Genomic DNA, 18074 nt, shown 5'->3' with positions numbered 1-18074 from the left:
TACTGTCTAGCCTCTGGCACTGGCTCATGCAGACGCTTGATCTGCCAATTAGGAGTGAAAATTTGGTGTGAATGTTTGGCAGCTTGATGACAGCATGTGGTCAAATGACCGAGCTGTGTGCGCACGTGTTTGTGTGGTATCGGCTGTTCAGCCGTGTGACCTGTATGAGTTTCATACCATATCTGTTAGGCTTGCATGAAGTCCAAATAAATTGCAAACTGATGAACTGGTAGACAGTTTTAGATTCGTTTGAAATTTGTTTAGTTGGCATCATATTGACAGAATGTCACACTGAAACAGAAATAAAATTAGCATTTTATTTCAGAACAATAAAAAAAAAATTAGCTTTATGTGACATTAATTACAAAGCTGCACTGTGGTCATTTTATACAAACAATGTTATGAATACAAGAGGAACCTGATAACTTGCTAAGTATGCAACATGTTCAGCTGCACATACTCATGGGCTGGGCTTCAACCAACTGAACCACTTCCTGTTAGTGCATAAACAACAAGTATCTGCTGGCTGTTGATTTCTAATGAAAACAGGCACAGTTTGTTACAGTAACAGTTTTTTTTACATCAATGGAAAATGCAGTCCTAAAGATGAGAAGACCAACATAAAACGTAATCTTTTTTGAGACTAGTATGTATGAATGTGGCATTTCAATTGTCAATTAAAGAAGTGAGGGGCAATGAACATGGCATACATTAGGTTTACCTCCCATGTTTTTGCAAATTGTTAAACGATAATGCCCCTTTTTTCGTTAAACAAAAATGCATGCTTACAAGCAGTATGAAACATGCAATCCAAAACTATCTCCATCTATGGATTCTGTCATTCTGTCCATTCTGAAGCTCAACCGGACTAGAGCTCCCCTCTATTCACAGCCATGAATCTGAAAAGTACAAAATACATGTCAGTTTGGCTCTTCATAGGAGGTGTGCAATTACGGCATCTACCAACCTAAGCATGTAAGAACCCCCTGATATGCAAGATATATCGCAGCAGCCAATACTTCTGGACCAGTAGTGTGTTATTCGGTGTGAGCCACCTTGTCATTTACAGACCCAGGGCTGGGGACTGTAGCACAAACACAGAACAGACAGCTGGAGGAGCATGAGGAGAAATTTGCTGATTTTTTACAAACACTATTGGATTTTAATTGAGGACCCCACTTTAAATTGGTTCCATGAAGAAAACACACTATTCAGTTCCCTTCCATTTAGAAGGAAACATGATAGGATAATACACTTTTAGATCAAATGTGCAGATGTGTTCTTAGGCCTTTTTCCATAAGTGCAACCTGAAACATTCCATTGAGAACCTTGAGAGGAAAGCTCAATTTGGCAGCAATAATGAATTAAACATGCATTTCACATACATGGCCTATGTCATATACATACCCACGTTTTACCATTTGGTCTTTGATACTTACAGTATGGAGATCTCTGCAACACCCTTAATCCCACTCCGGATCCTCCATAGGTGACATAAGGTTGTCTTCCATGCTAACATAGGAATCTTCTAGAATAATAAAACACAGACAATATGGGGTGTGAGGATGTCCACAACACTTAGAATGCAGACACATACTGGACATATCTTCCCTGTCTTCTCCTCTCTGCTTGTGACCCCTGAAAAGCTACAGACAAATGCACATTTATACTTACCAGTGTAGTAGTCCCTACCCTCCAGAGGACAGCTCATCAGTCTGGAACAATGCCCCATATCTGTGTCAGGATTGATGTAATCTGGCATTAAAAGATAAAAGCAGAATATATAGAGTGTATATTGGTATTGATCTATCTATGTATCTATCTATCTATAGCTGTATCTATATCTACATATATTTTGCAAAGAACCTTTGCCCCCTGTCTCAATTCAATTACATTCACAATGAAATACAAGACATAACATATGCACACCATGGAGCTACTAAAAGAGTGTTTTGTGTTTTCTTACTCACCGTCACTGTCTTGTTGATGAGCTGCAAAATTCTGCTCCATGTTCTCATATGAATCTAAAAAACAGTCAACCCCACACTTAAAAGAAAGTCAGGTATAGACTATGCAGCACTCGATAAGGTCCAGTAGAAATGAGAATGAAAGGCAAAGATCAGTGAGAGAGACGGCAGAAGGGTAAGTAAAAAATGTCCTACAGGTAAGGAAGTGTAGGACTGTAAATGTCATGCCTAATGGCCACAACACATTATTTTCTGTTTGAATCTCTTGTCAGTTAATCTCTCTCTCTCTCACACACACACACACACTTTAAAATGTACCAGTGTCAGTTAGCTCCTGTGGTAAATGTAACCCTCCTTGGCATTGTTGTTCCACTGCATCAGGATCGAAGTAAACTTCTGAAAAAGATTGACATTGACAATGTGTGTGTGTACATGTCTGTTCATGAATGTTTTTGTGTGTGTCTTTGAAAAACTCACACACACAAAAGTTTAGTCTGAGGAAGAGCCTTTTGGCTCGAAACCTTACTGGCAGACTATTTAACGGGAGTGTGTATTTGGTGTGTATCTATCCATTTTTAATCTTTGCTAGATGTTTCTGATCCAGCACCTTCCCCAATAGGCTTTGAGATATATGTGCGTGTATGTGTGTGTATGTGTGTGTGTGTGTGTGTGTGTGTGTGTGTGTGTGTGTGTGTGTTCATGAGGTATTTTGTGAGATGTGCATGCGCATTTCTATCATTATTTGTGCCTGTCTCTCCTCACCATCCTCCTCCTGACTCTTGTTAAATCTTTTACGTGGATGAGCATAGAGGCCTTCCATGTTCTCATAAGATTCTCCTTCTGAGAAATAAAACAAAGACGAGAAGGTGAGTGAGAGCAATGAGTGCATCTTCAAAATAGTGTAAATCTGTAAGTGATTGCATTATCAATATACCTGTAAGAGTGTCTGGTAGATTGAGAGAATCGGAGGGGGTCTGAGCAAACTTCTCAGCTGCATCATCTCCACCAACAGGGGTGACATAGTCTTCAGGAGGGCAGAGACAGAGTGAGAATTCTGATGGAAGGCTGGTGGAAATAAATGCTTGTATTGCAGTAATATAGCTCAGCTGTTGATATCACACACAAATTGCACACATCCATACATGTACCACACACACTCATTCACTAACACACATGTGCACATGCAAACACACATACTCACAGACACACACAAGTGCACACACACACACACACACACACACACACACACACACACACACACACACACACACACACACACACACACACACACACACACACACACACACACACACACACACACACACACACAGGGCTGCACACAAATATTACCCACCATCGTCTTCACGTACATAGAAACACACTCCCTCTTGGTTGCTGTAAATAGCTGCCAACACATTTTCATATGACTGGGTGTCAGCTGTAGAAAACACACACACACACACATGTACACATGTTCAAGCGTGGACATTTCTATGGGGATGGCTCTAATAAATGCACCTAGAAAATAGATATTACACAAACTGAAAACAAAATGGAAGGATTTTACCTGTAGTCAAACATTTGGGTGCCATATCATCACTGTAAATGCATACAAACAATTCATAAAACACTCACACATACATTCACACAAATTAAAGCATACAACTGTAGTTGCATTTTTACAGGTAGGAAATGGAAGAACAGAAAACATTTTTTTACCTTTCTGTTTGCTTAACTGAAGAACATCCTTTCATGTCCCTGTGGTAATATGCACCTGTCCTTCTCTCTGTAAGAACAGGAAGAGGAAGAGATGAATGTGTGTGTGTGTGTGTGTGAGTGTGTGAGTGTGTGTGAGTGTGTGTGTGAGTGTGTGTGTGTGTGTGTGTGTGTGTGTGTGTTCACATTAGCTTGGATGTTTTACACAGAAGCCATGATACACACAGCAAAGATATATAGTGAGGTGATAGTTAGATAGAAGTTATTAATTTCTGCTCAGTGTGCACAAAGTTAACTTACTGTGGGTTTTGAGGACAAAAAGAAACAAAACAATTCCTAGTACAAAAGCAAGACCAGGGACAGTGTACAGCAGCCAGTCTGGCCTGGATCCTACACACACACACGCGCACGCACGCACGCACGCACGCACCAACGCACGCACACACACACACACACACACACATATACATATACATACACAAATACATATATGCACGAATGAAGACAAACACAAAGAGAAAGAAAGGGAAACAGAGATATCAATCAGAGAGGTCATCAGTGCTTGATGCCTACAAAACAATTTTACTGTTATAAATAAAAATATAATGTGGTTTTCAATAAAAAATCAAATGTATTTGTAAAGGTTTTTACAAAAAAATTACTAATGAATATAGTACCAATGTTCTTGCTCAGTGGCCTTGTCACTGGGCTGGTCAGTAGGGTTGATGTTGTTTTGTTTTGTTGGCTGAGGCTGTCCTCTGCAACGGATAGATCAGTACTAATTAACTAACTAATCCACATGAATATACTGTTACAGTTAACGACCCTGAATGCAGATTCTGTCAGGACAAACAGTTAATCACCAGAAGCGATAAAGCTCTGTCACTCTCTCTTATCTCCCCTCTGAAGTGTTTTATGTGTTAAGCCATTATTGAGTATACAAGTTTATAAAACCGAGAACATTTCAAAAAGCTAAACTCGTTACTCTCCTTATTTTGTCCCAGAGTTCTCACCTTTGTACACGGGGTTTGTAGTTCTGTTCCCAGGTGTATCCTTTGGAGGGTCCATGATATTCCACTCTGTGCCTAGGTTACTTTAACCTTGAATTAAGTGGATTTCAGATGTCTCTGGAATCCCAACTGATACACCCTTACACATGCAGACGACACACAAGGGCAGATCAGCCAGTTAAAATGAGTGAGTCAAAATGACAGATGGCTTCATCGTTACGGCTGAATGGACAGAAGAGAGAGGGAGGCAGACAAAACACACATTCAAAAGCAGAAGTGAGAGCCCATGTGTGACTTGAGAGACAACTTAAATGATGATCCACTTTGGCACTCACACACATTTACAACAGACACACACACACACCACATAACAGTTATGGACATACACACACACCTCAGAAGAGTTCAGTTCAACACACTCTATCTGTTTCTCTCACTCACACACACACTCACACACACATCACCATTAACTAACCTCCCACACAGAGTTTTCAGTATAACATTCAGAACACTTTTCATTGACTGTAGGTATTATGCATGTCACAGTCATTTGTGGAACCACTCAGAACAAAACAATACAATGAAACCATAATAACATTTATTGAAACGTTTATTCAGCATGGTACAATATGTAACACATTTCCACAATAACAAGTAAATAAATAATTATGCAGTCTAAACTGATTAGGCCACCATAAAATAAGTGCACAGCTTAGTTATTTTTAAAATGCATCACTCAAACAAACACTGATGCCTTATGCCTTTCTTGTTTGTAACACTCAAAGCATGACATGTGGAGTGAAAGAATACACAGGTATCACAGTTTTACCTTCACTTGACTCCAGCATTTCTGCACTGAATGGGGTAAGTTCGATCAAGGTGATATCTCATAGCTGTTCATCAGCTGTCTGTTTAAACCAGTATAACTCTGAGACAATTCACTTGCTAATTTAACCAAGCCACAAAGTTATGGGCTGAAAAAGTTCAAGCATATAATAGTGCTACATAATATGTTTAGTCATTGTGAACATGTCCCACTGAATATTTGGCCACATGCATTACTCTATGGCAGTGATTACCATGCAACGGTGTGCACTATGTGAACCTTCATTGGTGTACAAAAATATGGATACAGATAACATGCATTTCCATCCTCTTTGCAATATGAACCATCTTGGAGCCACAATTTAAAGGCTGATGGTATCTTTGAATGAAGGCTGACAGTAACTATTTTTTACAAGCAAGCTTGGAGTAGTGGATCTGGCAAGTCACCACTCACTGTCAACTCTACAACAGAAAGACATCACCACATGTACTGTATTTCCAACGGGCAACGGTGTTCAGCATGAACACTCACACTGGGAGATTATGGGGTACTGTACGTGGATCCACGAGCAACGCGAGAACTTGGAGGAGCCTTGGCAGCGCCACCGGAGAAGCGTCAAGCTAACGGATCGGTGAGGCTTGCAGTACATTCCCTTGGGCACAGAACACGAATGCTTGCGAGTGCAACGACCTTCTTTGATGTAACGCGGCCAGAAGCGCACCCCGAGGTCCTTCCAGACTGGCAAGACAGGGCAATGTGTGTGCGCCCACAGCCACCGGAGGAACTTCTGACGGGCTCTTTTGTTAATTTTAAGACGTTGGCCGTACATACCTCCACTCAAATTCAGCTCTCTCAATTCACGCGGCATGTGTCCCGTGAGAGTGATGCGTGAATGTGTTAGGGACAGATTCCCATGCGTCGGGGGACCGATAGACATTCGACTGGAGTCAAAACTGTCTCCAAGTTTTCCTTTTAGGTTTGGCGCAGAGAGATCTTCCTCAGAGGGTTCCCCGTCCCGGTCGAAGTCCTCCTTTAAGTCCAGCACAGGTAGGTGGTCACTGGGCGATGGACGCACCCGCAGGAGGTACTGTGACACTCCGATGCGCGCAGTGAGAGATACAAGCGTAAGCGCGATATAAACTCTCATGTCGTCAACCTTAACCCCAAAGTGGATGAAAAATAAAAATCCAAATACATGCAGACTAGCCAAAACCAACAATTTGTTGTCTTCTCAAAATAGTTTTGATAATTTATCAAGTCTTGGGGAAACACTTTTAAGAGCTAACTACATAATACCCAATGTAAGAAACCTGCCACTATAACTCTTTAATGAAGTCTCTCGACACATAAGGGGATGTCAGTAAGCATATACTTTTGTAATGAAGCTTTTATCTGAGGTCGTGACGGATTCCCATAATGTCCTCACAGGACCGCTGCGCACAATTTAAGGCGCAGTGAAAGGGCGTGTCAGTGACAGACCCTGTCCATCATGGTCCACCCACACTGAGCCCATGGTGAACTAAAGGGCATCACAGACACGATCCCTCAGTTTTTTTGAGTCCACCACGATGAGATCATTGTCAAGGTTTAATTAGATTTCTCTCATCATGAATATTCTTTCTGAATTAAAATAGCAAGACATTTATTTAAATTTTCTGACAATGTGAATATAAAGAACTAAAGAAACTACCCCAAATGTTTACCCAAATAACAAAAAGACAGATCTAACAAGGAAAAGCATCGAGCTAAACACATCAGGTGCAAGTCAATTTCAGGCTGAAATGCCATTGGCAAAAGGTGTACCTCAAATTTCCTGTTTACCTTTAGATAAATGTAGTCTGCTCCTAATTCTGATTAATGACCTGATAACTTCAAATTGGAACAAGATTGGATGATACAACATCTCTTCTTCACAATATAACATGCACTTCCCTTCCTGACTTGTCCAACGGGTTTCATGTGAACAATATGAAAAAAGAAATAACAAGTGTAGGGTCTGACTAGGCAAGCACTTTTCAGGGCATGTGTCTGGACCATGGACAGACCTATCACTCTTTGTACAACTGACACTCATACCTGAACTCTGCTCCTAACTCATCTCAACACCTGACACCCTAGAGCACTGTACTGAATTGTATTGCTGCATATTGCATTAGTACCAAAACCTCATCATGGTTATTTATGCTTTTCTTGTACAATGGTGTTGCTATGTCTTGGTTGAACTGAACCACATTGTGAAAGGGTGAAAAGCAGTTGGTAGAAGAGGTGTAAAGTCAAAGTCAAAGTCTGTTTTATTGTCACACAGCACACAACACCACACACATGCATTTGGCGACGACACAGGACACACACACACACACACACGCATGCTGATGAGGTCGCCGGTGAAATTTTCCTTCTGCCTTTAACCCATCCTGAAGTCCTTGTCCTTCCTCAAGGGGCTCCAGGAGCAGTGGGCAGCCTTTTACGGCGCACGGGGACCAGGCCAAGTGTTCAGTCCAATCTTGGTCAAGGACAGGACAGGAGAGCGATCTTTTTGCATGTTTTTGTGTTGGGGTTCTATGTGGAGGAAACCCCTTGTGAACACGGGGAGAACATGCAAACTCCACACAGAAAGGCCCGGGAGATAACCCACCTGAGCACTGAAGGTCTGGGGAGGACCTGCCCCCCAGAGCCAACAGCGCCCAATGCGGGAATCGAACCCATGACCTTCTTGCTGTGAGGCTGCAGTGCAAGCAACTGAGCCACCGTGCACCAAAGTCTGACCTGACCTCTCCTGAACTATGCTACTCTCTGTCCACATTTTTAAAACTGCCCCAAACTTCTTTGGCCACCTCTTTGACCACAGCTATGTTGATTTGGCAGTGTTTTAAATGAGATTTCCATTCTGTAGTCACCTAACCCACTTTACATAGTCCAATGATTGGTCTTTTACCAAATTTATCAGGCCACCTCCTCTCAGCAGAGTTTCTAGACTATACTTTCAACAAAAATGGAACAGTTGAGTTATAGTCTGGCAGCACCAGGTTACCATTTTGAGAGCCCACCACTGGTTTTGATCATTGGTAGGCCTATTTCTTTTAACTTATAATGTCAGAGTTTAGTGAATTGACTTTGGAAGGGAGATAACATTTTGCAAAAGTTTCACATTTTTACTGAAGGAATTACAACCTTCAGGTTCAGTCAATAAAAAACAACCTTTGTGAATTAGCCTAATCTTTGCAACACAATAAATAGATTGTATCAGCTGTGTCCTTAAAAAAATAAAACAGATTATCTGGGAAATGGAAAGGCCTATTTATAAACTATGACATACCATCACTGGAAGTTAATAAATAAACACACTGTTTTGTCAGCCAAATATTTGTGAAGGCAATTTTAAAATCTACTGGCACCGGTGATTTACTCCTTAGAGAGAAAAAGCAGAAATGCAACCGATGGTCACACTTCCCTTCACAAGTGTGAGAGTGTTAATGTGTCCAGTGTGTGTGTGTGTGTGTGATGTGTCTGTGTATGTGAGGGTCTTTTTTTCTCCCTATTCCGTCATATATTGGCCAAATGACGCAACTCATCACATTTAATTAGGCTAATCAATTAGCTCAATGTGTCACCCCTGACCTGTGGCAAGCTCTAGCTGTAAGGGTCTGCGTCAGTGAGAACACACACACACACACACACACACACAAACAAGCATGTTTGCAGACACACACACACACACAAACGCATGCACACACACACACACACACACACACACACACACACACACACACACACACACACACACACACACACACACACACACACACACACACACATACACACACACACAAACACAATAACACTTTAACATTCATAAATACATGATCTCTCATTATCATGTGTGTAGAAGTGTGCACTGACCTTAGGGGCTGTTCCTTTTGTGTCACTGACGCAGGTGAGTGGGAGTAATAACCAGGGGCTTGGTTGTCAGTTACTGTCAACAAACTCCAAAACGCCCCCCCCCTCTTCAACACACACACACACACACACACACACACACACACACACACACACACACACACACACACACACACACACACACACACACAAATACACACGACATTTCACTGCCTTTCAACAACGGGATCTTTGGCGCAACCATGTGGCCTAAGGGAGGAAAACTGTGTTTATTTTCACTAGGGAACGCCCCCTGGTCAGCTGACAGGGCGCGTGACACACGACTCCGGTCGTTTCCTATTTGCGCAGATCTACGCGTGCCGGGAGTGTTGTTGAGGTGAGTGGCTTGTGAGCTTATCAACCTAACTGACACGGTGAAACCAAGTTTGAGAAATTATCGGTTTAATACCACATGTCAGCTTTGAAGGCAAGCCTCTTTATTTGTGCCAGTAATTGTATTTTCTTCTACCGTAATTTTGGGACGCTATGAAGTGCCATCACACTGAAAACACAGTTGAACAAAAAGAGTAGGCTAGGCTATTTAAAACGGTGCCAGATTTGTGTGCCTTTTTCATCATCTCTTCTCATCACCTTTCTTTCACCAGTAAACTATGGTGAATGCTCAGAGTGTTGAATTTCATGGCACTGGAGGTCAAAGTCATACGTTATAACATAGCTCATTTATTTTATCTTTCGCAACTTGTTCGGGCGTGTCAGGTGTTGATAGTGAAGTTTAATAACACTGAGCATCATAAACTGTAGTGTTCTTTCTTTTTTCGTATCAGTTACAGATTTGTTTTGCCCAGGTGGGTCGCTCGAGGGCAGGATGCCGTCCAATAAGAGCGTATCAGATGCACCCATCACTCAGTTTATCAACTGCAGGATCCTAAGAGACCACAAGATACAGAGGTACAGACACACTGTCGCCCGTTTTCCTGCAAAGCATGTTCGAAGCTATGGTTGCTTTTCTATTCTGTTGTGGTATGTAGTTATTTAAGTACTTTGTATGCTTATATGTTTAGGGAGGACCTGTGGGTGAGGGAGGGCAAGATTCTTGATCCTGAAAAGCTGTTCTTTGACGAGAAAGGCTTTGCAGACCAGAGAATTGACTGTAAAAACAAAATCATTGCCCCAGGGTTCATAGACGTGCAGATCAATGGTAAGACTCTTACCACTCCTTTCTCAGAGTGTTCCTATTCCCACAGGAACAACAAAATATTTGTTTAAACCATTTCTCCCAATTGCAGTGATTGTGCAGAGTCAGTCGTATTTTTGGCCTTGTGTTGTTTATTACACACAGGCACAATGTTCAAACAGTGATACACAAGGAAAGACTGGCATGGGCATTTATATACGGGCACATGGCAGAGGGCAAGGGTAGACAAGACACCAACACATTGGGAAAACCACACTAAGGCACAAATCACACTGATCAGTAACAGAGAAAGAACTAAGGCACAAATCATAAACATACTCTGATCAGTAACAGAAAACACATGCTAACAGGAACTTAAGATGAAAATCACAAGACTTTCGAAATTAGAACACAAAGCTTAGATTTAAACAATAAACCATTCACTCTGGCATTCACACTGCATTCTGGCACAAAATGGGACGTTCTACCAGTGTATTTCAACTTCTAAAAATCTTAAGACTTATTCTTGAATCTGAACATTGAGTCATATGTACGACATGAGAAACGCATATCATGCCATCTCAGCATGTTTTTATGCTTGAATAAAATACATTTTTATACACATTTGAATAAAGCTGCAGTCACGTGACCATGGCTGTCTCATATCAACTGGAAATGAAGTTCATATAAAACATATATACATTCCAGTATACATGCAATATGATTCAACAGATTGCATATGGTGGTGTCACTGATATTGCATATGTACTGCACATACAATTTGCATTGAATTAGGTGGATATGGTGTGGATTTCTCCCAGGCCAGTGGTGACATCAGTGGCGGTGTAGCCTTGGTGGCCAAAAAGAATCTGGAACATGGTGTCACTTCCTTTTGCCCCACCCTTGTTACCTCACCTACATCAGTCTACCACCAGGTATCGCCAGATCAGTCCCTGACTCAGTTTCTATCTCACTCAATGAATCAGGACATCATTCTTTGAAGCTCTCAACCGGCTTGTAATGTAGTAATGATGAGTAGTTTCAACCCATTAGTGTACATATACATATACATAATTTGCTGGCACACTCTAATTCACTTGAGCTCAACATATGTTAGTGAATGACAACATGGCATGGCAGAATGGCAATGAGTAATAGTCATATACCCACAGATAGTATCTGCCGTGAAATGAAAATATGGCTCACTCAGTCACTTATTCAGTTAACCTTGGACTCAACTCACCTCACCCATTGTCTCTTTATCTGTACTTTTCTCTTTTTCCCACTCTTAGGTACTTCCCCAGATCAAAGTTCAGAATGGGGGTCCCCATGGAGCCGGAGTAATTGGTATGATGACCGAACTAGCCTGTCATTCTGCCTAGGTTGTCTTGGCTTTCTCTCATTCTTTCAGTTTGTGCTGTCTGCTCCCTGGCACCACAATCAGTTCCAATGACTGTAAAAAGCATGGTCAACATGGCGTCATGCCATATTGGCAAAATTGCAGCCAGAGCATGCGCAGTAAGTGCTTTTTGCAGCCAGAGCATGAGCAGTAAACAGAAAATCAGTCAGGTCCGCACAGTAACGACCATATTTGCTTAAATCTCTGCCATTTCTTATGTCCCTACGGTAGCTTCACTTTTGACTGAGCATATGCCGTCCATGCTTTTTATTCATGTATTGGTTCTACTCAGTGTTACATCTGAACTGACCCATCTCCATATGCTTATGTCAAGCATGCTTGAATTTTGCGAAACACATTTGGGTGAAATGTTGTGCATTGTGGTTCATGCATCACACTGAATACCACTTGCCTCTCGGCTCTGTAAATGAAATGTATACAGCTCATCTGGCAAACTGCATTAAAGAATGCGTACAGTAAGAGAAACATTCAAGCATGGATCAGGTTTAGGACACGGGACCAGCTTATCCATAGTTTATGTTTTGAGGATTTATTTTCAATTTATCCCTTCTTCTTGTGAGCTCTGCTATTGTCCCCTTAGGTGTTCACCTTGAAGGTCCCTTCATCAGCGAGGAGAAGAAAGGCGCTCACCCACCAAAATTCCTGCGCACCTTTAAAGCAGGGGGGGTTACTGATCTGCTGGAGACCTATGGGCAGCTAGATAACGTTGTCATGGTGACACTGGCACCTGAGCTGTCCAACAGTGGGCCAGTGATCCAGGAGCTAGTAAGGAGGGGCATTACTGTCTCTGTGGGTGAGTGAATGAGGAAGTAACTCTCCCATAATGACTCATTTTGTTGTCTTGTTTCCGTGTGCTGAGATGGATAGCTGGAGAGCACATCTCTCTTCTGCTTAACACACATCATTGTCTCTTAATTTTCTTCTTAATAGTTTTGACATATTAAGTATTGTGTATGGTGCTCAGTATAGGGTGCCCTGCAGCTCTCTACATTGCTGATTTGTTCCAGCATGTTGCACTAGATGGCAGATATTTGTGGCTTTTGGTTTTGAGCCTGTTGTCCCTTCAGGCCACTCCATGGCTGACTTATCTCAGGCTGAAGAAGCGGTGAATCAGGGAGCCTCCTTCATTACTCACCTCTTCAACGCTATGCTACCTGTAAGTCATGGCACAGCAACATTGTGATCTCAGTGAAAAGCAATATATTTGTCACAGCTATTTCCAACACTTCCCTGGTTTTATTTGTGATGTTAAAAGAACCGTCAGCTAACTTTTCACCTTTATCTGCAAATACAAAATAATGACACAGTCTGTCATTGTTGTTACAGTTTCACCATCGGGACCCGGGCATTGTGGGATTGTTAACCAGTGAAAAGGTGCCTCCAGGACGCAGGGTTTTCTATGGAATGATTGCTGATGGAATACACACACACCCTGCAGCACTGCGCATTGCACACCGAGCACATCCAACAGGTGCATACACACACACACACACACACACAGACACACCCTAAAACATTAATTTCACGCAGATCACTTACAACAAATTACAACCACAACTACATGTAGACCCTCCAGACTGAGCACACGGCACTCTCATCTTCTTTTAAACTCATAAACAGTGTCGCTTTCCTGTGCCTTATGAGCAACATATTATGCAACAGACACTTTAGAGAGCCCCACCACACACAAGCATGGTCTCATACACAAACATAACAGCTCCTGGGGCATGATATAACACATTTCCTGTTGTTTGTCAGATCTTATATAAGTGTGTGTGTGTGTATTTCAGGGTTGGTGTTGGTCACTGATGCCATAGCAGCAATGGGTCTTCCTTCTGGTCATCATACTCTGGGCCAGCAAGAAATAGACATCCAGGGTCTTCACGCCTATGTAGCAGGTCTCTGCCACCAGACTCTAACAGACATTCTTATTAGCAACATAGACCACTGTTGACATGTTGCATCATGCCAATTTGACGGATAATGAAACATTGACATCCTTTCAATACAGGAACCAAAACACTGAGTGGGAGCATTGCTACAATGGACATGTGTGTGAGACATTTCAGAAAGGCAACAGGTAAGTGTCTCTGTGTGTGTGTGTGTGTGTGTGTCTGAGTACATTATTGAATGTATGCACATGTACATACTCTTACAATGAATGTACATATTATACGTGTGTAATGGTTAGGGAAAACATCTTTACTTTACAAGAGCCCATGGATTTAAATCCCTGTCTGATGTTATTTGAGAAGAGTAAGCAGTGCGTGATGAGACGTGTTTAGCTGTGCTGTCTGCTGACTGTTGGCAGGCTGTTCAGTGGAGGCTGCCCTGGAGGCCGCTTCTCTTCGTCCTGCAGAGTCGTTAGGCCTGAACCATCGCAAGGGAACACTGGACTTCAACACTGATGCAGGTCTGTAAACGCGCACGTGTGTGTGTGTGTGTGTGATTCTGGCTCTCTTGTATGGTGTGTATATCTCTTATACACACATAGGTCTGATTTAGATGTGTGTTTGTGTATTGACAGATTTTGTTGTTCTGGATGATGCATTGACGGTCCAAGAGACCTACATAATGGGCCAGCAGGTCTGGAAGAAGTGAAGTGAAATGGGATGGAACACACTACACCAGGGCTTCTACACTGCTCAGTAATTGGGCAGTTTAAGCGAACTCATCAGGGAGCTCACCTCACTGGCTATGATAACCTAATATTTACAAACACAAACACACAGCCGAGATGTGTGTGCGCTTGTGGTGGTATATCAATATGCCGAGGGATATCTCTCTGAAATCCAAAGCTATGCAATGAAAACATTTCTAATCTATGTTCACATTTTGGGAACTGATGTGGCCTTCAGTGTAAACAAAGGACGTGGGTCAGGCTGAATGATGCACAAACAAACAACCTACCTATCCTAATATTGAATTGGCTGATAAACTTCCCATACTAAGTACAACCAGTTTATCTTTCAGGGCCAACACCCATGAGATTGTTAGGCACGTGTGAAGATTTAGACACATTTCAGTGGTCTTTCATTTCCACATAAATTCATATGCTGAAAGGTGATCTATAGAAATATTTTTTTTAATTGTCCTGCATTCCTTGTAAATGTGACATTTTTGACATTCAATACATGTGTAACATAGTTGTGTAATGTTATTTTCCTATAAAACCTTGACCAACCTTGATCTTACTTCAAGTTTTGTGGTAAGCTGTGGGATAAAGGAGTCTTAAGACATATACAGCTCTGTTGACACACCCTAAACAATGACCTCTGAACTTTAAGATGAACGAAGCAAACCAGCTTCTAAAACATCTATGCCCCTAGAGATGTCCACTCATGTCACGAACGAGACTCATGACATTCATTATAAATTGAATTCATTTATTTTGCCACTCAGCATAAAAACACACAAACACATACTCATAAGTACGCGCCAAGACAAACACACAAACACACACTCATAAGTACGCGCCAAGACAAACACACACTCATACTAGGGTGACCAGATTTTTCGCTTTGTGTTGCACTGCACAGCATTTTGACCCTTTGTCCCGCATCGGGCACACTGAGATAATGTCCCGCAAAAGCAACATAGCTAAGCTTTTCATCCAATGGCTGAGAAGAGAGCAGTGAAGGCAAACATCCAAAGGCTGTGACGGCAGTCAATCAAACTGCGCAGACATAGGGCGTAACTTTGCAGATAAGGTAAAAGCTACCGGTACCAGGCGACATTTGGTCTGTTAGCATCTGGTCACCCTAACTCATACACATCAGTAAGTTCTGGTATGGACCCATGTTTGACATGCAAGGGGTTAACCAAGGAATGTAGAGATGAAGACACTGGTGTCCAGATTCAGTGTGGCATGCCACCAGCGGTCAGGGAAATAAAGCACCTAAACAAGAACCGAAAAGATGTCCACAGAGAATAATTTAGGACTGGAGTAGGTTCCCCACGCAAAACAGATAATTAAACATTGGGTCTAATAATCAGAAATAATGACAATAAGATCCAGAGAAGTGCCTATTTATTAACTGATACAAATCTTCTATGTCACTTGTGTGACATGCACTTTGTGTATGTGTATCTATAAGTATGGTATATTTTTCCTAACCTCCCCTGGCCGGATGGTACACTCCAGAGGCCTCTCGTGAATCCCCAGGCTTGGGTAGGACTGACTGACCCAGGTCAGGGTGGTGTGATTGGGGTGGAACTCTGGCTGTTCATCCGGAGGGTACAGGAACCAGCGCTGAGGAAAATGTCACACTCGTCAAACAAAAGGCAAAGGGCATTAGCCAGTGGGCTGAGAATAAACCAGGCCACAGACACTCATTATAAATGACTAGTGATGTGTCTTTACCTTTCGGCCATAAATGACCTCGGAATAGCCTGGTCCGTGCCAGTGGAAGGGAACACCTGTACCTGGGCCTGTGATAGAGAATAAGACAAAAATGGAGCAGCTGTGGAAATCATCACAGCAAAAAATAGTGGTGCCAGCAACAAAATGAGAATAGCAGAAGTGCTTGCTAGAAAACAATGCGAGTCAACACAGTATGTACCTGCTATGCCAAAGCTGTACGCTGGGCTGGTATAGGGGATTTTGTAAGGGGGGGCATTGTACTCATCAAACAAGGCATGCCACTCAGTGAAGTTATTATCGCCGAAGAAGTATAGAGTTTCTGAAACAAACAAAATGAGAGCAATTATCACAGAAGTACACCATCCCTCAGAGCAGTCACATATACAACCAGCTGCCCAATGCTAAAATAGTTGACAGATATGATGTGCATTGGGTCAACATGTACTTTTGAATAGCAAGCAAAGGTGCACCAATGTGTTTGTGATGGATCATGAGACACTGACCACTGCCCAGAGAGTCCACAGACTGAGGGGTTAGTAGGAACTTAACAAACTCTTCAAAGGGGACATCAACTGCAGAGAGAGTACACACAAAAAAGTAAGAATACAAGTGACTGAAAAAGCAAAGTTTTGTTTTTAAGTTGCCAGCATCCACCATTTTTCATATGGACTGATGCATTTTCGTTGGGTGGGTGGGTGTGTGGATAGATAGATAGATAGATAGATAGAGGGCTTGTACCTTTCCTGTAGGAATGTGTGTTTGCTGTGCTGAGTCTCACTGTTCTTTCTTTGTACTCTCTAAGTAGATTGTACTTGCAACACATGAACCGGAACCTCTGCAAATATCACAGGGCAACTCATCACAAGCTACATTCCCAACATGAGATGTCTATTAAATATGTTGTATTTGGCTGCAGAACTGAAGTCCCTCTTACCGTGTTGTCAGTGATGCCTCTGAGAATCACAGGCTTTGTGTATGCATACCTGTCAAAAAACACACGTACATTTATAACTTCTGTACTGTACCTAATGCTTTGCTAAGTTGCATCTCAGTTACTGATTTTTGTTTTTCATCAGGGTCAATTAGACCGTAACATATGCTTACTGTTGAAGAAACTGTGAGTATGTAAGAGACGTTTGGTCTTCGATATCGATGTTACAGGGCCCCTCGTCTGTGAGGCTGTCGCCTCCTGATGACCTAGAGTCAGAAATAGAGTAACGCACGTAAAGCTAACTGTCTAGCTAACCACTTAAAGTCACCATCAAAACATTGTAGGTTAGCGGCTGAAATTACTCTCCTGGACTCACCAGCCACCGTCATCACCAGATATTTGCTCGCTGTCGCGTGCGACCGATAACCAAGCCGACAGGAGCGAGAAAAATACACATGTCACTTTGAGTTCCATATGTCAACTTCGCTTTGCGTGCATTTCGTGGTAACCTGCACATCATGCTCAATGGATGATGGCCTAGGATGCTTTCTATAACGTCCACCTCGCACTGAACCACAGACCAATGAACAAAGGCCACACCAATCGAGGGGTGGGCCTTTCATTTTCAAAGCCAGAAGAACCCTAAGAAATCAGTGTAGGCTAATAAAAAGAATAGCAGAAGTTACTTTTCACCATTCAATAAATTGGTCTTGGAGCATTGAGTTTATAACCGTTTAACTTCTCTTCATACAATGAAAGTGTAATTCCTT

At 42.1% G+C, this 18074-nt stretch overlaps 4 protein-coding genes across 6 annotated transcripts; 1 reads left to right on the top strand and 3 right to left on the bottom strand.

The window, feature by feature from the left end:
* Positions 1-196: 196 nt before the first annotated feature.
* On the bottom strand, positions 197-4907 carry LOC116222047. 3 transcript variants are annotated; one of them, XM_031574650.2, is made up of 13 exons: positions 4697-4907; positions 4361-4441; positions 3984-4073; positions 3687-3753; positions 3535-3566; positions 3322-3405; positions 2902-2991; positions 2730-2807; positions 2286-2363; positions 1971-2024; positions 1675-1734; positions 1440-1528; positions 197-899 (listed from the first exon to the last, which is right to left on the bottom strand). In XM_031574650.2, the coding sequence occupies exons 1-12, from the start codon at positions 4749-4751 to the stop codon at positions 1464-1466; spliced, it is 834 nt and encodes a 277-aa protein (XP_031430510.1). In that variant the 5' UTR covers positions 4752-4907; the 3' UTR covers positions 197-899; positions 1440-1463. The 3 variants fall into 3 exon arrangements, with proteins under 3 accessions (XP_031430510.1, XP_031430503.1, XP_031430518.1); XM_031574643.2 differs by having other exon boundaries at positions 1675-1755; positions 4697-4906; XM_031574658.2 differs by lacking the exons at positions 3984-4073; positions 4361-4441 and having other exon boundaries at positions 1675-1755.
* A 1126-nt stretch (positions 4908-6033) lies between these two features.
* nog5 (noggin 5) lies at positions 6034-6721 on the bottom strand. The gene has a single exon (XM_012842348.2). It carries the CDS (start codon positions 6664-6666, stop codon positions 6034-6036), a length of 633 nt encoding a protein of 210 aa, XP_012697802.1. The 5' UTR covers positions 6667-6721.
* A 2997-nt stretch (positions 6722-9718) lies between these two features.
* On the top strand, positions 9719-15156 carry amdhd2 (amidohydrolase domain containing 2). Its single transcript, XM_042708603.1, has 12 exons — positions 9719-9792; positions 10262-10364; positions 10478-10614; positions 11386-11525; positions 11883-11937; positions 12591-12803; positions 13078-13166; positions 13337-13481; positions 13801-13908; positions 14022-14090; positions 14322-14423; positions 14538-15156. The coding sequence occupies exons 2-12, from the start codon at positions 10282-10284 to the stop codon at positions 14609-14611; spliced, it is 1215 nt and encodes a 404-aa protein (XP_042564537.1). The 5' UTR covers positions 9719-9792; positions 10262-10281; the 3' UTR covers positions 14612-15156.
* Positions 15080-17972, bottom strand: jmjd8 (jumonji domain containing 8). Its single transcript, XM_012821535.3, has 9 exons — positions 17681-17972; positions 17478-17570; positions 17308-17356; positions 17112-17208; positions 16877-16945; positions 16573-16692; positions 16374-16441; positions 16128-16262; positions 15080-15908 (listed from the first exon to the last, which is right to left on the bottom strand). Exons 1-9 carry the CDS (start codon positions 17776-17778, stop codon positions 15828-15830), a joined length of 810 nt encoding a protein of 269 aa, XP_012676989.1. The 5' UTR covers positions 17779-17972; the 3' UTR covers positions 15080-15827.
* Positions 17973-18074: the final 102 nt, after the last annotated feature.

The sequence above is a fragment of the Clupea harengus genome, chromosome 1 (assembly GCF_900700415.2).
Source record: "Clupea harengus chromosome 1, Ch_v2.0.2, whole genome shotgun sequence".
Classification (NCBI taxonomy): domain Eukaryota; kingdom Metazoa; phylum Chordata; class Actinopteri; order Clupeiformes; family Clupeidae; genus Clupea; species Clupea harengus.
Note: the sequence above shows the minus strand (reverse complement) of the source record. Positions and strands in the feature narration are given on the sequence as shown.

Coding starts and splice junctions, on each gene's coding strand:
- LOC116222047 (XM_031574643.2), bottom strand. CDS start 4,751: ATGGACCCTCCAAAGGATACACCTGGGAACAGAACTACAAACCCCGTG. Junction 2,992..3,321: donor CTATGTACGTGAAGACGATG/GTGGGTAATATT, acceptor GCCCTCCTGAAG/ACTATGTCACCCCTGTTGGT. Junction 2,808..2,901: donor TCTACCAGACACTCTTACAG/GTATATTGATAA, acceptor TTTATTTCTCAG/AAGGAGAATCTTATGAGAAC.
- nog5 (XM_012842348.2), bottom strand. CDS start 6,666: ATGAGAGTTTATATCGCGCTTACGCTTGTATCTCTCACTGCGCGCATC.
- amdhd2 (XM_042708603.1), top strand. CDS start 10,282: ATGCCGTCCAATAAGAGCGTATCAGATGCACCCATCACTCAGTTTATC. Junction 13,909..14,021: donor TCTTCACGCCTATGTAGCAG/GTCTCTGCCACC, acceptor CTTTCAATACAG/GAACCAAAACACTGAGTGGG. Junction 14,091..14,321: donor ACATTTCAGAAAGGCAACAG/GTAAGTGTCTCT, acceptor GACTGTTGGCAG/GCTGTTCAGTGGAGGCTGCC.
- jmjd8 (XM_012821535.3), bottom strand. CDS start 17,778: ATGGAACTCAAAGTGACATGTGTATTTTTCTCGCTCCTGTCGGCTTGG. Junction 16,263..16,373: donor AGGTCATTTATGGCCGAAAG/GTAAAGACACAT, acceptor CATTTTCCTCAG/CGCTGGTTCCTGTACCCTCC. Junction 15,909..16,127: donor GTACCATCCGGCCAGGGGAG/GTTAGGAAAAAT, acceptor GTTCTTGTTTAG/GTGCTTTATTTCCCTGACCG.